Source organism: Oppia nitens, unplaced genomic scaffold, assembly GCF_028296485.1.
Source record: "Oppia nitens isolate AA-2021 unplaced genomic scaffold, nextdenovo-longstitch-racon4-pilon3 scaffold2_pilon_pilon_pilon, whole genome shotgun sequence".
In the NCBI taxonomy this organism is placed as follows: domain Eukaryota; kingdom Metazoa; phylum Arthropoda; class Arachnida; order Sarcoptiformes; family Oppiidae; genus Oppia; species Oppia nitens.
The window spans coordinates 6195848-6212996 of NW_026533210.1; the positions used below are offsets into that span (position 1 = coordinate 6195848).

General features: G+C 25.8%; 5 protein-coding genes across 5 annotated transcripts; 1 reads left to right on the forward strand and 4 right to left on the reverse strand.

The window, feature by feature from the left end:
• Positions 1-4257: 4257 nt before the first annotated feature.
• On the reverse strand, positions 4258-4911 carry LOC128955897 (uncharacterized). Its single transcript, XM_054301576.1, has one exon. The coding sequence runs from the start codon at positions 4909-4911 to the stop codon at positions 4258-4260; it is 654 nt and encodes a 217-aa protein (XP_054157551.1).
• Positions 4912-5113: 202 nt separating this feature from the next.
• LOC128955413 (extracellular exo-alpha-(1->5)-L-arabinofuranosidase-like) lies at positions 5114-6289 on the reverse strand. The gene is made up of 2 exons (XM_054301081.1): positions 5838-6289; positions 5114-5752 (listed from the first exon to the last, which is right to left on the reverse strand). The coding sequence occupies exons 1-2, from the start codon at positions 6222-6224 to the stop codon at positions 5147-5149; spliced, it is 993 nt and encodes a 330-aa protein (XP_054157056.1). The 5' UTR covers positions 6225-6289; the 3' UTR covers positions 5114-5146.
• Positions 6290-7520: 1231 nt separating this feature from the next.
• LOC128955898 (UPF0764 protein C16orf89 homolog) lies at positions 7521-8920 on the forward strand. Its single transcript, XM_054301577.1, has 4 exons — positions 7521-7942; positions 8028-8284; positions 8379-8568; positions 8640-8920. The coding sequence occupies exons 1-4, from the start codon at positions 7534-7536 to the stop codon at positions 8918-8920; spliced, it is 1137 nt and encodes a 378-aa protein (XP_054157552.1). The 5' UTR covers positions 7521-7533.
• A 578-nt stretch (positions 8921-9498) lies between these two features.
• On the reverse strand, positions 9499-10608 carry LOC128955900 (extracellular exo-alpha-(1->5)-L-arabinofuranosidase-like). Its single transcript, XM_054301578.1, has 2 exons — positions 10174-10608; positions 9499-10104 (listed from the first exon to the last, which is right to left on the reverse strand). Exons 1-2 carry the CDS (start codon positions 10555-10557, stop codon positions 9499-9501), a joined length of 990 nt encoding a protein of 329 aa, XP_054157553.1. The 5' UTR covers positions 10558-10608.
• Positions 10609-11009: 401 nt separating this feature from the next.
• LOC128956150 (uncharacterized) lies at positions 11010-11982 on the reverse strand. Its single transcript, XM_054301832.1, has 4 exons — positions 11646-11982; positions 11466-11543; positions 11271-11381; positions 11010-11191 (listed from the first exon to the last, which is right to left on the reverse strand). Exons 1-4 carry the CDS (start codon positions 11871-11873, stop codon positions 11168-11170), a joined length of 441 nt encoding a protein of 146 aa, XP_054157807.1. The 5' UTR covers positions 11874-11982; the 3' UTR covers positions 11010-11167.
• Between the last annotated feature and the right edge of the window lie 5167 nt (positions 11983-17149).

Below are 17149 nucleotides of genomic sequence, written 5' to 3' on the forward strand. Positions count from 1 at the left end.
TTTACAATATAATGTTATTGTTTTCGCATATAATATATTTAGCTATTCAATATGCTGTATATTGTTTTAACGTTAAATACATATTATAAATTATAATTTATAATAAATAAACTACTCTACTATGTTATTGTAAATATATCTCAAAATAAATAGTTATAAATATTAAAATTTACATAACTTTTTAAAAATACAAATTATAGCATTATTTATAATATAATATACTTTATAATGTATTAATTAATATAAACAATAATAAATTAAAATTTTAGTGTTCAGACTATTTTTATATACTGTATTTAATTAAATTTATATTTAATTATAATATAAAAAATATTCTCATATTTAATGAAATAACATTTTAATTATGTTTTTATTTCAATTGATTTGATTATAAAAGATAATTGCATTAATGAGAGATCAATGATCAATAAAAAAAATAAGAGAGAGAGAGAGAGAGAGAGAGAGAGAGAGAGTAAAAAAGTTTATCAGATAAATGTCACAAAAAATGAATTAAACGCAACAAACAGTTTATTAGACTCTTATCACAAGCAAAATGATTAACATTTAAGAGTTTAGCAGTTATTTAGTTCAATGTTTTGAAAAGTTTTTTTAAAAGTTTTAAATTAAAATATTTTGCTTAATATCTCAATGGGTCGCAGTTTGTACTCTATATTTGATTATTAATTAAATTGACAATAAAACAACATAAAAACAAAAAAAAATATATACACAAAAACAATTTATTATAATTATATAATAGTAAAATCCCGGATTATATAATTTAACAAAAATTATTCCCACATTTTTGTGTGTTTTGTTTATACAATTCATATATATATATATATATATATATATATATATATATATATATATTTGAATGTATTTTATAAGATTTCACACACAAAACAATAGACACATTATATTCACAAAAAATGTGAATCAAATGTATTAAAAAAAAGTGAAACCACAATGTAATCCAATTGAAACATTAAAACTATAAACTAATTTATATTATTATACTAATGGATTATATTTGTATAAATTGTTGGCACCAACAAAACAAAACAAAATAAACAAAACAAAAATTTGATTTATTTTTTTCATATTTCAACTTAATTGTCATATTTTTTATTCATACTAATAAAATTGTAATTTAATTTATTTGAAATTTTATTTGATATGATTTAAACTATTCATGAATAGCTTATATACAGTACGTGCTTATAAGGTATTGTGTGTTGTTTATGATATTAATATATTATGTAATATTAAAATAACAATTTTTTATGTTAAGAAATGGAGAGTAAGTTATAATCTCATTATTATTCATTGTTATCTCAAATATATAAACAATTGTATAAAATTTGAAAATAAAAACTTTAAAACTGGGAAATAAAATTACTATGATACATATGGTAATGTAATTATTAATATATAAATTTATATATATATATAATATTTTTGTTGTTGTTGTTAATTTAAATCATATCATATACAGTATTATCATATTTGGTTTGCATTATATAATCAAAATTCTACATAAATTATTATAATAACTAGGAAATATGAAAGTCAATAATATTATAATGTACATTCATATTTTTATAATATTTTTTTAAAAATAATCACATTATAAATATGTACTATTATTCAATATAAACTTTTTTTTAATGTTGTTTTAAAATAAAAATCGCATTTTTATTATAATAGTTTAAATTTATTTTTTATACATTTTTATGCAAATATGTAAAAATTATAGAAGTATTATAAATAATAATAAAAGAAATATTATAAGTTTATAAATTGATAGTAAATTTTATGTTATATTAATTCTATATTAGTTTATCAATAGTTTTTTTTGAACAAATACATAATCTATAGTTAAATGTTTGCATTAAATAATTTAAAACTTATTAAATTAAAATGTGTAAACATAAACATCTGTTATGATTATAAACTGAATTTAAAAATTAAAAGACACTTAATTATTTTAAACATTATTATTATTAACATTTTAGGTGCAAATTAATTTTAAAATTAATCAGACAATACAGTCAATGTTATTATAGAAATTCAATTATATAATATTTTTTCGTCATTATCAAAATAAAAGTCACTATTTGTTATAAAAGACAAATAAAATGTATATTTTTAACAATATTTATTAGTTCATATAAGTTTCAACTATGTGTATAATTTTAATATATTAATAATTATACACATGTACTGTACATCAATGTCAATAACTTATTGACAATAACCGTATACTTTAATGAATAAACTCTGTATATAATGGATATTTGACTGTTATCTGAGATATGATTTATCTCAATAAATATAAAACTAATTTAATCATATTATTAAACAAATAAAAAATGTGATTATAAGCTAATGAACAGGATATTTTTTTGTAAAAAATATATAAATTACCTAAACTTGTAATTATCTAAATATATGTTAAACTGCTTTTAAAACATTGAAAGACAACAATGAAATTAAGTTTAATATTACTACTAATAGTGGGCTCAGCTCTGGTGTCATGTAATGTGAGTTCATTATCGACGGCACAGACAACAGCCCTTCAGAAACGGCCCGTCAATGACGATGACCTGAAAACAGCTCTGGAAAAGTGGATTACAGTTGCACTGGACATAGCAAAGGCCATCGAGAAACGTGACATACAGTCAATAATAGCATTGGCATCGGCACTGGTAGATGCATTGGGACATTTGGGCCCATTTGCAACTATCATATCAAATATTATCAAATTATTTGATCACCACGACAAGGACCTGGAAGAGATTAAGAACCAGTTGAACATGGTCAATTCAAAACTGTTTGCTCTGGACAAAAAATTGGACAAAGTTATTGATGAGATTAAAATTGAGTCTATAATCAGTGGTTATAAACGTTATGTGGAAAACCTGGATACTCTCGAGTACTTCTATAAACGTTATTCAAATAATCCCACAAATGAAACACACGATGACTTTGTTAGGGTTTGCCATCAAAACAAAATGATTGAAGTTATTGTTTGGTTACATAAAGAAATCTGTTTGGAAAGTATACAATCGCTTATATGGTTTATGGGCGAAGATTTTGATCAAGCTAAGTTTGTCGACTGGTCCCGGATGATACTGTCCCGTTATATGCAGGCCACACTATTGCATACAGTGTGCGTCGGTATTACTGATCCGAATAAGGAGGACAGGGATCGTACGTTGAAAGTAGATGCGGAAGATTTCAGAAATAAGACACAACAAATGCAAACCGTTTTCGATGCGGGCATCAAAACAATCAAAAAAGGTTATTTCAAATATGCCCAGGGTGAAATTGAAGTGATGATGGCCGAAAATCCACAAATGGAGCATGCACAGTTTGCTGATAAGTTGCATAAATTTTTATCTGCTAAATATTCGTGGAGATTGTGGATAGTTGTCAGCTATAGTGGCAAAACAGCCGGCAATAATAATCACTTTATCAGTTACTATACGGATAGCACACAGTTTTGGAAACGGGTTAACAACAGGTGTCTGATGGTTGGATCAACTAATAATCGGGACTCGGATTTCAAAGCAATCAATTCACACGTCACACAATATACTGATACGGTTAGTACCGATTGCCAGAAAGTGGTCGACGATATTACCAAATCGTTCAATAAATACGATGCCGTTATGTGTGTACACTTTGGCAACGGTTTGCGGACCACATATGCGGCCAACGACGGCATATCGTTTGTTAACTATAAAAACAAAATATCTGTTGTGTTTGTTAAGGCCGATAGCGGTCCCGATTAAACCCAATTGTATTTCAATTTATTATTCAACGTTAAACTAAACTTTTTGTAATTAAGTTATAAAATAATTCAATAATTACTATAATTTGTTAACTAATTTAATCATTATTAAATATAATAATAAAACATAAATATAGTTATAGCATACCTATAAACTCGTATTCAATATTTTTCAAGTAAATAAAATATTAAATAAAAACCAGAATTAAGTATTATATTTGAGTAATTTTAAACTCATTATAAGCATAAATACTTTGATAAAATCAAACATTTCAAACCATTTATAATTTATTAGAAATACATTGACATTATTTGTTTGTTTGAAAAATCTCAATTTTCAAATGATTTACATTAATCAAATATTCAATGAAAACTATACTGTTTTATATCAATATAATCATTGTTTAGACAAATAAACAGCAAAATTGTATTAAATATTAATCATATATTTCTTGATTTTAAGATCTTCTTCTTCTTCTTCCTCCTCTTCTTCTATGTCTTCTTCTTCTTTGTCCATCACTTTGTGATCTACTTCTTTGTCGTTGTCGACGACGGCTACGACTTTGTCTTCTTGTTTGTAAACTATTTTGTTGTCTTCTGCTTTGAATATGACGACGGCGTCGATGTCTTATTTGTCGAACTGGTGGTCGTATGTCATCTTCAAGTAATAGTTCTTCTATTCTTCTAAAGTCATATCTATTGAGTTGTACCTGTGGTTGAAACACTTGTAGCGGTTCATCAATTGGTTGAAACATATACTGTAGTCCTTGAAATGGCTGAAACGGTATACGATTGATATCGTAATCGCTGTCCGATCGCACGTTTGATATGATATGACTATACGGTTGTCGACACACTGGACACGTGTTGTTCTCATTTGACCACATGTTGATGCAGTCCAAGCAGTACTCGTGCAGACAGTTCTGGATGAAAGACCGATTGTTTACCGGATCGTGACATATAGGACACCGATTGTTGGCATTTGTCTGATCATTTGATTGTCCATTGCCTCCCTGGGCTGTCAATGTATTTCTATTTGTCTCATTAACTTGAAAACTGTTGAAGTTTCCAACAGCTCTGGTCTTGTCATCTGTTCCTGTATTGTTGTTCATCAGATGACTGGTTGTATTTGTGAATGTATTACCTTATATCTGTGTGACCACAATTTAGCTCTTAGCTAATGCTTTTATTTAAAGTGGAACCGCTAACCGAACCGTCCGACTGTATGAATGTAAATACTTTAACAAAAAATGATAATAATTTGAATTTTTTTTTGAAAAACTTTATTATTGAATTTTATTTTTATTTAATTGTTTCGCGAGATTTTTTCTCGGAGATAAATCTCATTCATTCGCCCGACGGTGATGTCAATCGGACACCCGCCTGGTCTGGTGTTCCGAAATTAGGTGTTCCGTTGCTATTCCAGCCGAACCTCTTGGCCCGTGAGCTGCGGTGATGATCGCAACCATACTCTTGTTTGTCGTTTGCGTGATAGACAATCCAATCTTCGTGGCCGTCGGGCGACCGGAAAAAACCGTTATGTCCCGGACCGTAGACATGGACACTATCGTTGCGCACAAAATAAGGTTGTGGATGTTTGTGCCAGTGTTTTGGATTCATCGGATCAGTGCCGGTTAGCTCCAGTAAACCTAATTTGTAGTCAGCTGTACCACAAAAACTGGCCGAATATACAATAAATGTTTTGTTATTGTGTTGTAGGGCTTCCGGACCTTCATTGACAGCAATCGTAGTTCCCGATCGTTCCCACGATAGCAACGGTGACGATAGTAATATTTTTGATCCACTGGGTGTCCATGGGTTGGCCAATGGCATAATGAACAAATCTTGCAGACCGGGGGTTTGAAACGAGCCCAACAAATATAAGTGTTTATTGATTGTTATAATACTCGGATCAATAGCCCAACCGTTTTCTTTGGGATCGTGTAAATCGGCCTAAAATATATACATACAGTATATTAACAATTTTGTTTACAAAATAAAACATTTATACAATAAATATGCTATTTCTAGCACCTACCTTGAAATGGTAAGGTCCCATTGGATCGTCACCTTGACTTTCGGCCACATGTATGCGCTGTGAATTGAGATTACCTGTGGCACCGGCAGTATAGTATAGATACCATTTATCATTGATCAGATGAAACTCTGGTGCCCACGTATTATGCAACGTATGATTGAACACCACTTGATTGGTAGCCGTTCTCAGGCCGTCAAGTGTTTTGGATTTACGTATACGTATAGTATTGCCACCGGGTGTGGCCGACATATAGTAGTAGCCCTTATAGTATTGCATCCATGGATCGGGTGCCGACTCAACAATAGGATTAGTAAAGGTATTGCCAAAGACATTGCTAACAATTAATGTTAGCGATAGTAGCAGTAATGTTGTACTAAAAATTAACATTTGTGTTATTTAATTATAAGTTTTGTTACAATTAATTTTTTAAACAGTTTATGTAATTGATAGATAAATATAAGTGTTTTTTAAATATCTTACTAAATATTTATAGTACAGTAAAATACAGTATTTTTTATAACAGATGCAATGTTTCACACACTTTCAGTTTTTAAAAAAAAATAAAACAGGATTTTAAATAAATCTAGTCTACAAAAGTGATTTTCTGATAAATTATTTAATTTTTATAATAATCAAAATTGAAAATAGATCATAAATTTAGACTATATATACTAAAAAAAATATTAGAGTACAATAAAATGATTTTACTTAAAATATATTCACAAAAAATATATTTAAATAATATAACATTTGACACTTACATACATCAGTATCAGCAAATCATTAGTTATCTAGAAATGCATTACTAGTAGTGATAGTTAAATAAAAGATATCAAAACTTTTTTTTATGTTTTTTACTTTTTAGTCCCACATTTTTGTCTCGCTATAACTTAATTATATATATAATAGATTTATATTTAATTAACAGGTTTTATTTTAATTAATTTACAATAATATTTATTATTTATCAAAAAAATAATAACATGTTGACTAAATATAAATTTTATATTGAAATTTATTGTCTATTAATTTATTGATGTATAAATTTTAAATTAGATTACTTAAATTTATATCTGTATTTTCATGATATTTAGTTAAAATAACTAATTTGATAAGATAAAACATTTTAAAAATTGTTATAGCTAAGTTTATAGTTATACTAATACAAAAAATTTATACAGCTATAATTAAATAATTATTATTATTTAAAAAATAAAATATATTTAAAAAATAAATAAATAAAATACTGTATTTAAAACACACACTTTAGGAAAACATAATAAATAATAATTTTAATATTTAATTAATCTTTTGTTTTCATAGAGTAAACAATGAATTAAAACATATTTTATCACAACATATGATAAATTTATTCACTTTTTTATATGAAAAATACTATTAATAATAATAAATATATTATTTTTAGAATAAATAAATATGTTTTGTAATAAATAATTTAATAATTAATTAGATCTCTTGTAAATAAAAATATTTAAACTTATATAATACACGAATTTAAGTGACTATTTAATTGTTAGTTATCAATAATATAAATATTTTTGTATATTATTAAATATTATACTGTATATTGTTTTAGTTTAATTATTTAAAGCGAAAGACAAGTTAGATATAAACAGTAAATTTATAGATTTTTTATTGATTTAATTTAATTTATACTAAAAATTGAAAACAAAAAATGTTTTACCAATCAATTTCATATCACATAATATTAATAAATATAATGTTGTCATCCTATCAAACGGCAATAACAAACAGTTTACCAATTGATTTGTCAGTGACTTTAAGTTCAACGACAATTGCCGCCGAAGACATTGATTTATTGCAAAAATCTATTGAATTGATATACAAAACGTTTAACTTCTACGACAAACACATGTATGAGGTATTGATCGACGGTCTGTACGGACTACGGGTTATGAGCGACCAGATGTCGATGCTATTACATCGGATGGCTGACAGCCCACCACCTAAACCAGGACTCACTGTTTTGATATCAACACTCAAACAAATGGTACAAAAATCAGATGAAATCATATCGTTAGCATTGCCAACAATAGCCATAAAAGATCTGCCATATTATCTAAGTATATCCACATCTATGTGTTTAAAATCTAATCTAAATTTATTTGTGTATATTAACCCCTCCCTCTCCCCATTCCCTCCACACAGACATTGGTGTCATACTAGAAAAAGGTATGTTTGGACAGATACCTGATTACAGCCGGCGTGTCAATCGTAGCACTGAATATACTCATCTATTGGCCCAACAATTAACACCATTGAATGGAAATACATCTGACAATTGTATTTCTCAATTGACTGTCGGATGCCATTTGACTGATGAGTGTTGGAAAATAATGACAGGACTCGGGTATCAAAAGTATCAGTTGTCTCATGAAGTCTTGTATTTGCAAATTGCATCAAAAGTATCATATTTTTTTAGATTAAAAATATAGTTATATAGTTGTATATCAATATTCATCAATATTATATGAATATTGTTTTTCAAAATAATTACAGTATAACTGTCATCAAGAAATCAATTCAATGATTGCCAAACATAATCAGCAATCGTTGGAAAAGTTATTTGAAATATTTTGTACAAATATGTTGCGCGAGTGTCGGGAAATGACTGGAAATAATTCAACAAAAACTACGGATCAGTTGACAGGTTTTTATGGCGATAACATGGATCTACTAATGGAGGACAGTAAGCAGTTTTTATATCTTATAGATAACTATTATATAAATTAAATCATTGTTTCAATTTCTTATCAATAGTTGCTTTTTGCGGACTAATTGGATTCAAAGAGTTTACTATTGATAACAAACAGTGGCTGAAACTGATAATCAATGATCGGATTAATAATGAAAACGGTTGTTATGTTATCAATCAAAACACTTCTCGACGATTAAGACGACAACAATCTAATGATAAACACCGGAGAACTAAACGCCGCGAAGTAATTCTGTCGGACGGATGTCTACCACACAAGACATCGGTTGGATTGGCGGCCATTTCTGTCTATATTAGAGATATTATTTGGCAATCAATATATTAATTATTTTTATTGATTATAATTACATTTTAGATTATTTTTTAAAAAATAAATTATTTCAATTTTACTATTTTTATCAATAAAGTCTATAATCTACTGTATTTGAATGTTTATAAATTATAATGTGTTCGTCATATAGACAGACACATGAAACGGTGGTTTACCTTTTGAGGCTATCTATTGGTCATCGGGAGGATAATTGCAGGTCAAGGGGAAGCTCAGTCACTGGGGGGGGGGGTGTACACACTAAACTTGAAAAGCACTAAGATTCATTTTAAAATACTACTACTAAGAGTTGAGAAATTTTTTAAACTAAATATTATTACATTACAAATAATAATAGTTTTATTTATATTATTTACTAATTATTTTTTTTGGTTAAACTTAAATAAAGTGTAGGATTTTTTTTTAAATATTTAATATTATATGACTGTAAATCTAAATTATAATTGAAATATTAACAAAAATAAAAATATTTATTTATTGTATTGTAATTGTATTATAAATTTATTTATTTAAATATATATATATATATATATATATATATATTTATTTATTATATTATTTTATCAAAAAAACATTTATTCTCCTGCTGGTGCTGTTAGAGCTACATGAGCTGGTTGTGGTTCACCAAAATTAGGTGTTCCGTCCGCATTCCACGTAAACTTTTGTGCTCTGGCTGTCCGACCATCTTTAGTACACATATTACCAGTATTTTTATCATTACCGTGATATACAATCCAACTTTCCTGGCCATTCGGTGACGTAAAGAAGCCGTTATGTCCCGGTCCGTACACATGGGTTCGGTCGCTTCGGCGGAAGATTGGTTGCGGAAATTTATGCCAATGGCCAGCATTCAAGGGATCGGTACCGACAAACTCGAGTAAACCCAATGAATAGTCAACAGTAGAGCACGAACTGGCAGAGTATACAACATATGTTCGGTTGTTGTGATGTAAGCCTTCCGGTGCTTCGTTGACTGGAAACCCGGCTTTTTCCCAATTCATTGTCGGCGCCGCTAAAAATGACTTTTCAGCCGATGCTGTCCACGGATTGATCATTGGCTTAATAAATATATGTTGTTGACCATTGTTATTAAAGGCACCCAATAAATACAATTTATTTTTAATTGTCATCAGATTGGCGTCAACTTCTAGTGTGTTATCACCCGATCCCACGAGATCTGCCTATTAGTTAATTATAAATAAATTTGATTATAAAATTAATGATAAAATTTATCTAGATCATATTTATACTTTAAAATGATATGGACCCATAGGATCGTCGCCAGCACTTTCGGCTACATGTAGACGCTGTGTCATAATATCGGCGGTACGACCGGCTGTATAGTACAGATACCATCTACCGTTCCACTGATGAAACTCCGGGGCCCACGTATTGTGCAATCCATCATTAAAGACGATCTGTTGGGGCGCCGATTTGAGGCCATCTAATGTCTTAGACTTACGTATACGTACTGTATTATCACCGGTAGTGGCGGTAAAATAATAATAACCCTTATAGTAGGTCATCCATGGATCAGGAGATGACGGTACTATGGGATTGGTATATGTGTTGGCCTCAACTAATAATACAATATTTGCCAACAATACCAAACAAAATATTTGTAAGTAAGACATACTGTATGCACCAGTAGTTGTTTGTATAGTTAGTTAAATTATTTTTTTTGTGATTTTATAATTTGACTCAATAAAAATTGATTTTATACTAACTTATCATTAAGCATAACAAGTGATATAATTCACATGTTTTTTAATACAATTTTTTTTATACAAATACCGATATTAAAACAACACTGTGTTTGATAAAAGTCTACCATGATAAAATTGTACATGTATTATTTATCATTAAACTTACCAAGTTAAAATTTGTTGTATAATTATCATAATAAGTGGAATTTTTTTAGTATTAAAAAAAATTACTATCAATTTGGGTTGATTTAAGTTTATTTCAAGAAAACAAAAATATATAATATTAATTATAATTAAAGTATGTCATTATAATTATAGATAATTAAAAACTTATTAGTTAATAATGATAATAATAAAAATAAATATGATTCCGATAAAATTCAATATTTTTTTAAACAACTTAAAAATATAATTACAAAAAATTACAGTTACATACATACATAGAGACAAATTACATTTAAAAAAAATACAATTGTGGTCAACAATTTTTTTGTTTTGTATCTAAATTATGCTTGCTTATTAATTGTAAATTGTTTAACTACATTGCCTTTTGCAAACATTCCTGTTAATGAAAATAAAAATAATTAAATAAATAAAATTATTTAAAAAAAATAATAATAATTTCCACACAAAATACATACAAATTTTTGAATTTGTCTTTTTTCAATCTCCATGTCCGACAACTTTCTAATTTCATCCCAAGTTTTTTGATAATCTGGTGACTGGTATTTGCGTTCATAGCAGTCACGGATCTACAAAATAAAAATTATTAATAAAATTCATTTAAAATGATAATTAATTTAATAATTATTATTAATGTAATAATGATTACATACTTTGCAATTAAATTTTCGTTTGTCATTCCAGTTGAGATCACCGGATGGGACCAACTCTTGACACTCTTTATACATCATCTGTAAATTCAAACATAATATATATATATATATATAAAGTTTTATATAAAATTATGTATTAAATGTAATTAATTGATATCTAATTAATAAAATAAATATTACATCAATTTTATAGTGCGGATCAAATTTATCGCAGTCCTCTATTTTGGCGATTATATCCTGACTATAGTCGGTATCGGAGCACAACTTTTTGTCTACAGAGCTCTTGATTCGCATGAGTGGACTATTATTAGGCGGTCCCCGTTGTCCCGGTGCTGGTCGTTGGCCAAAACACATGAGTGCCAGTCCTAATAATAAGACACCGATCACTGCTGTATTGTAAGCGCACATAATTTTTTTCAGTTATGATATTAATTTCAATACTATATCCCTCACTAGAAAAATGTATATTAAATATAGTTCAAAAATTTTTTATTTAAACTAATCTTTTTGTCAAAAATACAATAACTGTTTAGATTTTATTTATGTAAACTATAAATTATACACTATTTTGAAGATCAAGTATAGAAAAAATAGTCAATAAATTGTAAACACATATATACACACACAATGTAACTATTGTTTGACAATTTGATTATATGTAAAATATTTTCAAACTAAACAAATAATTTATAGTAAAATTAAATACACAATAAACTTGTAGATCTCATGTTTACTTTTACTTTTTCGAAATTAAAAAATAAATAAAATTGTTTCAAAAACATATTGTTTATCATTCATATAAATGTAAATTTATATTAAAACTATTATTTGTGTATTTTTTGTGTGTATGGGTTTTAACTTTGAAAAGGTTACAGTATTTACATTGAATTCATTGAAACTTTAAATTAAAATTATACTTATAATTATTTTATTTTTTGACACTTTATTTACAATAACTATATTATTGACTCAGGCCATGGTGACTATAATATAATAATTAAAAAAACCATATATTTATTATAGAACTTATGATATATTATTAATAGTTATAAAAAATCATAATAATCATCAATAAGATAAATTGATGTTATTATTATTATTGTTATTATTAACAATTATTATATATAACTATAATTATAAATACAATGACAGGATATTATTGTTATTATTTTTATTATTAGCTTAGCTTTCCTTAAAAATTATTTTTCAATATTCATTCATCTATGTCTAAAATTTACATATATATAAATTTAATAAATAAATATTGAATATTATATTATTTATAAATAATTATCATTTATTATTGAAAATATTATTATTTATTATTATAATAAAACGCAAATTAAAACTTATTAACTGTCCAAGGATTTCAAACATAATGTGAATTATCTATAATATACTAATATATAATTTGGAAATATATGTCTATTTATCGGTCACTCAAAGAGGGTGTTCTTTACTTTAGATCCCATATAGTTATTCTGTGTGACCTAACCTAACCTAACTTAAACTACTTTAAAATAAAGACATAAAATCGTATGAAAAATCAATTGATATTTAAACTAATGTTTTATAAGTTATTAGTATTGCTCAGAAACAGTATTTCCCATAATTATCAGTTAATTAATATTTTTAAAAATCATAATAGTTACTTGTTAGTGAACAATTATTTTATTAATTTACAAATTAATACAAAAAAACCAGTTTATGATAAATTAAATTAAAAAAAAATTTACATATAAAAAGATTTTTTTTAAATATTTAAAACTATAACCAATTATTATTTATTATAATTCATTTATTACTATATACTGTATAGTATTATTCAAGCATAAAGTTTTTCCAAACCATTTTATTTTAATAGAGAAAAGTTTCTATACATTAGTTAAATCTAATAATAATAATGTTAATTATTTATATTTTATTATACATATTACTTATTATATTTATAATTATAACAATAAGCATTGTGTCGTAAGTTATTAATATTAAAATAAACGAAAGATAAATATTTTTTTAAAAATTTTACACATATTTTTTTTTAATTTAGAGCAATATTTTTGAATTATTTGCATTATAAAAAATATGGCATTGAAGTTGCACATATGATAAATATTAAATTTTTATTATTCAATCAATATAAAGTATTGTGCGAACTATCGGCTAAATGTGGCAAAGTTTATGCCATTAATAAGTTTGTTGTCATCAATGATCCCGATTTGCTGGAAGAGGTTATGGTTACAAACAGTCAGGTGACGAGCGGACGGTGCGATTTCTATATGGGTAGAGATGACTGTTCAATGGCTCAGACATTGTTTTGTCTAAACGATTATAACAAATGGAAACGAATTCGTAAGATTATGGGACAGGCATTTACACCCAACAAACTTAAGGAACAGATGCCATACAATGAACGTATTGCTGATCATTTGGTCGACCATTTGGTACAGTATTCAAGCACTGGTATGTGTTTTGTTTTATAATACTCTATATACTAGAATACCTAGTCTATACCGTATGTACACTTTATATAGATATATTTTTCTAAATTTCCATCATTTTTATTAAAACATATTAAATAATATGATATTTTTATTTAAAATTTAAATAAATAAAAATTATCACCAAGGTACCACCAAAAATTTTGATATAAAAGATGCACTGGTAACATTTACGTTAAATATTATTAATGCTCATGTATTCGGTGCCAGTATTAACATGTTTGACAACTATAACCACCCGTTTCTGGTAAACGCCAATAAACTATTTTCATGTAATAGAGGTATAGTTTGGTTGACAACAATATTATCACCAAAAATCGCACAATTCTTTGATTTTGATCCATCAAACTATGAAGCGTTGATATATTTTCAAAATTTTGTCAAAAATATTATCTCATCTAAAAGCTATGGTAAGCAAAAAAAACAAAACAGAAAAATAACAGACAATTATTATGATTTGTTTTAGTTAAAGAATTTATTGTATTTGATTGCCATATATGTTCATAATATTAGTTTGTTTTAATAATATTCATTTATTTATAGCTTTATCTTTTATCTCAAATACATAGATTTATATTAAACAAAATACATATATTATATATATATTTATTTATGTAAATAAAATATATTACATGTTTTTAAAAGATACAACAAATAGGACAAACTTTATTCAAATGATGCTCAATAAAAGGGCAAATATTTTGAATAATAATAATAATAATTTACGGGAACAGTATCTAAGCGATAAAGAGCTCAGAGAACAGGCAATTGTTTTGCTAATCGCCGGCTTTGAGACAACAAGTAATGCTTTATGCAGTGCTGTCTACTATTTAGCCAAACATCCCGATTGTCAACAAAAACTCTATGAAGAAGTGGTCAGTTTTTTCAGCGACAGACAGACAGACAATTATGAGGCGCTCAATGAACTCAAGTATTTGAATGCTGTCATCAATGAGACACTTCGTATCGCACCTCCCGCTGCTTATTATCCACGACTGATCACTCAGGACTATAAATTTAAAAATACTAGTATTTATATTTAGTTTATTATATTATATTTTACTTTTACTTTTATATTTATTAAATTTTAATTATACAATATATTTTATAATAATAATAGACATAACATTACCAAAAGACTCTGTACTTATGGTACAGCCTTATGTTATGCACCGAATGCCACAATATTATGCCGATCCCGATGTTTTTAATCCAAACCGTTTTATGGACCAAATGTCTAAACCGCCGTCCAATGTGTTCATACCCTTTGGCAACGGTCCGCGCATTTGTATCGCACAATGTTTTGCTATTAATGAAATGCGTATATGTATTGCAAAATTAATACTAAACTATGATTTTGCATTAGCACCGGGATTTCAGGTATTAGTATCATAAAATTTAATTTGGTTTTCAATAGTTTTTTTTAAAATAATTTACTTTTTCATACTTAGATTAGTTATTATAGTCGCAATCCATCATTGAATCCAAAACAAGTATTAGTAAACATAAGAAAACGTAATTAACTTAAATAAATATTAGATTTTATTACAATTTGATTTATAATTTTAAATTACAACAAATTTAATTATTATTGTTATAATTACATTTTAATTAACATTTAAATTTTTTCAGTAATAATAATAATATTTACACAACTTATTAATTCAATAATTGTATTAACATTACAGTGAATGTTATAATTGAACCTAAAAATGCAAATAAAAAGTTTATATTAATAGCGAATACATTAAATGCCATATATTTAATGTTATTATAATTGTTAACCACATTCTGTGTAACCATTGATTGAATGAATATGTCTTTTATGTTTAGCGATGAAAACATTTTTGGCATTAATATTATTATATCATTAACATTTGGTCTATGAGTCTGATAATAGTTAATACTTAATACATAAATGATAATAACCAAACAAAATAATAAATAATCAATTAATCCATAGATAATATTACTATTCAAAAATTGTTTATCATTTATCGATATATAAGTTAATCGCAAACAAGTTGTCTGAAATATTTCTGCAAACATTAGAAACGGAAATAAACCGAAATTATCATTTAATAATTTTTTCAATTTTTCTATTTTCTGTAACTTATGACAAAATTTTTCATAATTTATATGAATATTATTGTTAGTAATTAAACTATTTTCAATAACATATATGTTATATGCTATAAAACTTAATAACATGGGTACGGCCACTGAAAACCCAAATATAAAAATAGCGTAAATCATAGTTAATATTAATAAATGCCATTTTAGTTTTAAATAAGCCAACGATATCATAAAAGGTATTATATCCAAAAATATTAACAAAATCCAAATAACTAACAATAATAATGAAATAAATCTAATTTTGCTATTTTGTCTATTATTTAAATATTTATGTATAGTATTTAATAGTTGTCGTAATTGTGATAACTTTACTATAAATAACACATACATAAACAAATACATTGAAAATGTTATGAAAAATGAAATTTCGTACAACATTTGTTTTAATAATTTAAATTGAACTATATGTAGATAATTAAAATAATTTTCATAACAAAATAAAAGTAATATTGTTATTTTAATTATAGTTTGTATCAAATATTTGACAATAATGTATCGTTTTTTAAATAAAAATAAATTTATACCACAAATTAAAAAAATATATGAAATATATTTATAAACTTGTTTGCAATCTAAGTTTGACATTTTAAAATAGTTATTCTTTAATATCAATTTTAATTGTAAATTATTAAAACAATTATTCAAAAAAATTAATAATTATAAATAGTAATATATTAATTATAGTATATACAACAAACCATAACTATTTATTATAGTCAATATTAAACATTAATATCTACAAACATATTTGTTTCCATAGATATTTTGTTATAAATATTTATCTTCAATATCTTAAAATTTATTTATTTATTAAAATTTCATTTATATAAATTATTATTATTTATATATTAATAAAATTCTTAATAATTGAAATACTAAAATGTAAATAAAGATAATAATAATAATAATATAAATAATCAATATAATTCAATTGAAAAATACAACTTATAGAATAACGTTTATAAAATATATTAAATGCAATTATTTTACTAAAATATCAGGTTTAGATATTAATTTGTTAATTTTTATTTACATTACTAATATTTT

Excerpts from the sequence above, each read along its gene's own strand:
- LOC128955900 (XM_054301578.1), bottom strand. The coding sequence starts at position 10,557 with ATGTCTTACTTACAAATATTTTGTTTGGTATTGTTGGCAAATATTGTA. Across the intron at positions 10,105-10,173 it reads TGGGTCCATATCATTTTAAA|GCAGATCTCGTGGGATCGGG; the intron begins GTATAAATATGA and ends ATTAACTAATAG.
- LOC128955898 (XM_054301577.1), top strand. The coding sequence starts at position 7,534 with ATGTTTTACCAATCAATTTCATATCACATAATATTAATAAATATAATG. Across the intron at positions 7,943-8,027 it reads AGATCTGCCATATTATCTAA|ACATTGGTGTCATACTAGAA; the intron begins GTATATCCACAT and ends CCCTCCACACAG. Across the intron at positions 8,285-8,378 it reads ATTTGCAAATTGCATCAAAA|TATAACTGTCATCAAGAAAT; the intron begins GTATCATATTTT and ends AAATAATTACAG.
- LOC128956150 (XM_054301832.1), bottom strand. The coding sequence starts at position 11,873 with ATGTGCGCTTACAATACAGCAGTGATCGGTGTCTTATTATTAGGACTG. Across the intron at positions 11,544-11,645 it reads ATCCGCACTATAAAATTGAT|ATGATGTATAAAGAGTGTCA; the intron begins GTAATATTTATT and ends TTGAATTTACAG. Across the intron at positions 11,382-11,465 it reads AACGAAAATTTAATTGCAAA|ATCCGTGACTGCTATGAACG; the intron begins GTATGTAATCAT and ends TTTATTTTGTAG.
- LOC128955897 (XM_054301576.1), bottom strand. The coding sequence starts at position 4,911 with ATGAACAACAATACAGGAACAGATGACAAGACCAGAGCTGTTGGAAAC.
- LOC128955413 (XM_054301081.1), bottom strand. The coding sequence starts at position 6,224 with ATGTTAATTTTTAGTACAACATTACTGCTACTATCGCTAACATTAATT. Across the intron at positions 5,753-5,837 it reads TGGGACCTTACCATTTCAAG|GCCGATTTACACGATCCCAA; the intron begins GTAGGTGCTAGA and ends TATATATTTTAG.